This window comes from Penaeus chinensis, chromosome 11 (assembly GCF_019202785.1).
Source record: "Penaeus chinensis breed Huanghai No. 1 chromosome 11, ASM1920278v2, whole genome shotgun sequence".
Lineage (NCBI taxonomy): Eukaryota > Metazoa > Arthropoda > Malacostraca > Decapoda > Penaeidae > Penaeus > Penaeus chinensis.
The window spans coordinates 40,995,764-40,999,678 of NC_061829.1; the positions used below are offsets into that span (position 1 = coordinate 40,995,764).

General features: G+C 44.7%; 1 protein-coding gene across 1 annotated transcript in view; it reads right to left on the reverse strand.

Moving 5' to 3' along the window:
* LOC125030481 (mucin-2-like) overlaps nucleotides 1–1,455 on the reverse strand; it is a 21,762-nt gene extending 20,307 nt beyond the window's left edge. Inside the window, 2 exon segments of the mRNA XM_047620523.1 lie at nucleotides 424–468; nucleotides 1,363–1,455. Coding sequence (XP_047476479.1) covers nucleotides 424–468; nucleotides 1,363–1,455 — 138 coding nt within the window.
* Between the last annotated feature and the right edge of the window lie 2,460 nt (nucleotides 1,456–3,915).

Consider the following 3,915-nt stretch of genomic DNA (forward strand, 5'->3'; position numbering starts at 1 on the left):
GAGAAAGAGAGAGAGAGAGAGAGAGAGAGAGAGAGAGAGAGAGAGAGAGAGAGAGAGAGAGAGAGAGAGAGAGAGAGAGAGAGAGAGAGAGAGAGCGACAGAAAGAGAAAGAGAGAGAGAAAGCGACGGAGAGAAACAGACAAAGAGACAGACAAACAGACAAACAGACAAACAGAGACAAACAGAGACAAACAGATACAGAGACAGAAAGAACAGGAAAGGTGAGATCATATCCAGTGCCAAGCTATCTCATAACACCATCATTTATTGTGGTATGATGACATTTACACCACACTTGGCACCCAATCCATAAAGTGTCACATGGCGCCACATCAGTAAGGTGTCACATGGCGCCAAATCAGTAGTGTCACATGGCACCACATCAGTAAGGTGTCACATGACGCCACATCAGTAAAGTGTCACATGGCGCCACATCAGTAAGGTGTCATATGGCGCCACATCAGTAAACTGTCACATGGCGCCAAATCAGTAGTGTCACATGGCACCACATCAGTAAGGTGTCACATGGCGCCACATCCGTAAAGTGTCACATGGCACCACAAAATGCGTCAGGCTATAGTTGCCAAAGAGGAGAAGAGGCAGAGGAAAAGGATAAAGGAGACGAAAGAGAGGGGGAGAAAGGAGAAAGGGAAGCTGAAGAGAAGAAGAAGAAGAGGAAGAGGAAGGAAGGTGAGGAAAACGAAAGAGAGGGAGGAGAGAGGAGAAGGAAGATAACGGACAATATCATCCTTTCGCCTCTTCCCCTGTTTACAAACGGCGTGTTTTTCTCCATTTCTTGATTTCCCCTTTTCCTCCTTCCCCCCTGTCGCAAAGTACACACGCTGTTATATATGTGTGCAATAACAAGCCCTATCGCCGCCACACATGATTGATTGCACGTAACTAATCAGAAAATGCACACAGACACACATACACGCTCACACACACACACACACACAGACACAGACACACACACACACGCACCCTCTCCCACACATACACACACACTAAAACACAAAATTCCCTCCTTACCTCCCTCTTTCCCCTCCTATTCCCCCACCCCCACCCCACCTCATACTCCCCCCCTCATACTCTCCCCCTCTCACACTCTCCCCCACCTCGTACTCTCCTCACCTCATACTCTCCCCCAAATCATACACCCCCCTCACACTCTCCCCCCCCTCACACTCTCCCCCATCTCACACTCTCCCCCACCCTCACACTCTTCCCCAGCCTCACACTCTCCCTACCCTCACACTCTCCCCCCCTCACACTCTCCCCCACCCTCATACTCTTCCCCACCTCATACTCCCCCCCTCACACTCTCCCCCACCCTCAGACTCCCCCCCACCTCATACTCACCGGCAGCGTTGGGTGTTGTCCTGTTGCAGAGTTGCCGCATATGAGGGCGAGCAGGAGGCAGGCAAGCGCCGCCCGTCTGACTAAGTTGTTCATTTCTGGAAAAAAAGAAGATTGTGTTTAACGCAAGTCGACGCCGCGGGAAAGGGGGGGGGGGAGGAAGGGGGGAGGGAGAGGGAGAGGGAGAGGGAGAGGGAGAGGGAGAGGGAGAGAGAGAGAGAGACAGAGAGAGAGAGAGAGACGGAGGATGAGAGAGAGAGAGAGAGAGAGAGAGAGAGAGAGAGAGAGAGAGAGAGAGAGAGAGAGAGAGAGAGACGAGAGAGAGAGAGAGAGAGAGAGAGAGAGAGAGAGAGAGAGAGAGAGAGAGAGAGAGAGAGAGAGAGAGAGAGAGAGAGAAGAGAGAGAGAGAGAGAGAGAGAGAGAGAGAGAGAGAGAGAGAGAGAGAGAGAGAGAGAGAGAGAGAGAGAGAGAGAGAGAGACGAGATGAAGAGAGAGAGAGAGAGAGAGAGAGAGAGAGAGAGAGAGATAGAGAGAGAGAGAGAGAGAGAGAGAGAGACAGCGAGGTAAGAAATTCATGCATAATCTGAATATAAACTAAGCATTTTGCTTAATATTACGACTTAGAATTCTAAAACAAAAGCAATAGCGAGTTAAAATTCAGATTAAATGCATTAGGCCGGACCGTAAACCAGAATTTATAACTTGATTATAAATGCACAAAAAAAAAAAAAAAAAAAATATATATGTAAAACTGTCATTGCAATAAATAAAAATAAACATAAAAAAAATATGATGAAAATAAGAATGCAAAAAGAAAGGAAAGGATTAAATAAAAACATAATGATGATAATATTAATGTAGAGAATAGTAAAAAGAATGATGAAAAATATAAACACGAAAATTCAAAAGCAAGATTTAGAAAACTTGTTGGTTAATAAAATATAAAAGTTGTATTATAATAATGCAATTAAATATGTTGACAATCATAAATAGTACAAACAAACAAATACACAAATAAAATAACAGCATCAACACTAGGAACTGACCTCGCCTGTAGGTCACATAAGGTCACGAAAAAACGTTTTAATAATCTATATTATCATCTATAATAATCTTTACACCTTTTAACGTCTTTTAACGCGCCACTCTCCCTCCTCTCCCCCTGCATTTCCCCCTCTCCTCTCCCCTCCCCTCCCCTCCCCTTGCATTCTTCCCCATCCAGGTCCATCTCCCTCCTCTCCCCTTCCCCCTCCCTCTCCCTCTCCCTCCTCACCCTCTCCCTCTCCCTCTCCCTCCTCTTCCCCTCCCTCTCCCTCTCCCTCCTCACCCTCTCCCTCTCCCTCTCCCTCCTCTCCCCCTTCCCCCCTCCCTCTCCCTCTCCCCTCCTCTCCCCCTCCCTCTCCCTCTCCCCTCACCCTCACCCTCCCCTCCCCCTCCCTCTCCCTCTCCCTCTCCCTCCTCTCCCCTCTCCCCACCGCTAAATCCTCCTGTATCCCCCCCCCCCTGCATTCTCCCGACCCTCCGTTCTTTACCTCCTTCACCCCCCCTTCGCATTCTCCTCCTCCTCCTCCTCCCCTTCTTTATCTTCTTTTCCCTCCTCATTCCTCCCCTTCCTGACCTCCTCATTCCTCCCCTCCCTCCCCTTCCCCCCTCCCTCCACCCCAGGTCCTCCATCCTTCCCTCCCCCCTCCCCCCCTCCTTCACCCCTCCCCCCCCTCAACCCCCATTACAAAGCGCCTTATCCTTGACCGTGAAAACCCCAGCGTAAGACACTTAATAATTTATGTGCAATAAAAGATGGAGGATAAAAAAAAAAAAAAAAAAAAGATAAAAAGGAAAAAAAAAAAGAAAAAGAAAAAAACATTGGAGACAAAGTGGAGGAAATGAAGAAGAAGAAGAAAGAAGCAGAAGAAAAAGAAAATGAAGAAAAAAAAGGAAAAAAAGAAAAAGAAATGAAGAAACAATGAAAAAGGAAAGAAAAAGAAGGAAAAGAAAAAAACAGAGACAAAACAACAACAAAATAAGAAGAAAAAAAGAAACAGACAAGAAGGGAAAACGAAAAAAGAAGAAAAAAAGAAAAATAAATAATAATGAAAAAGGAAAAAGAAGCAAGAAAGATAACAAGAACAACAACAACAAAATCAAAATAAAAAAGAAAAATCAAGATAAAAAAAGGAAAAAAAAAAAGAAAAGAAAAATCAAGATAAAAAAGAACAAAAAAAAGAAAAAAAAACAAGATAAAAAGAGAAAAAAATCAAGCTTAAAAAGAGAAAAACCAAGCTAAAAAAAAGAGAAAAACCAAGCTAAAAAAAAGAGAAAAACCAAGCTAAAAAAAGAGAAAATCAAGCTAATAAACAAAAACAAAAACAAAACAAAAGCAAGAGAAGAAAAGTGTTTCTTATCGCCTGCGTCACGAGGGGGGGGGGGGGCGGGGCTCGGCTGCCTTGCTTGGTCTGTTTGTCTTGGTTTGCTTGGTTTGTTGGTTGGTTTGGTTTTATCTTACTTGTTTTGTTTGTTTTACATTTGCTTGTTTTACATTTGTTGTTTTACTTGTTT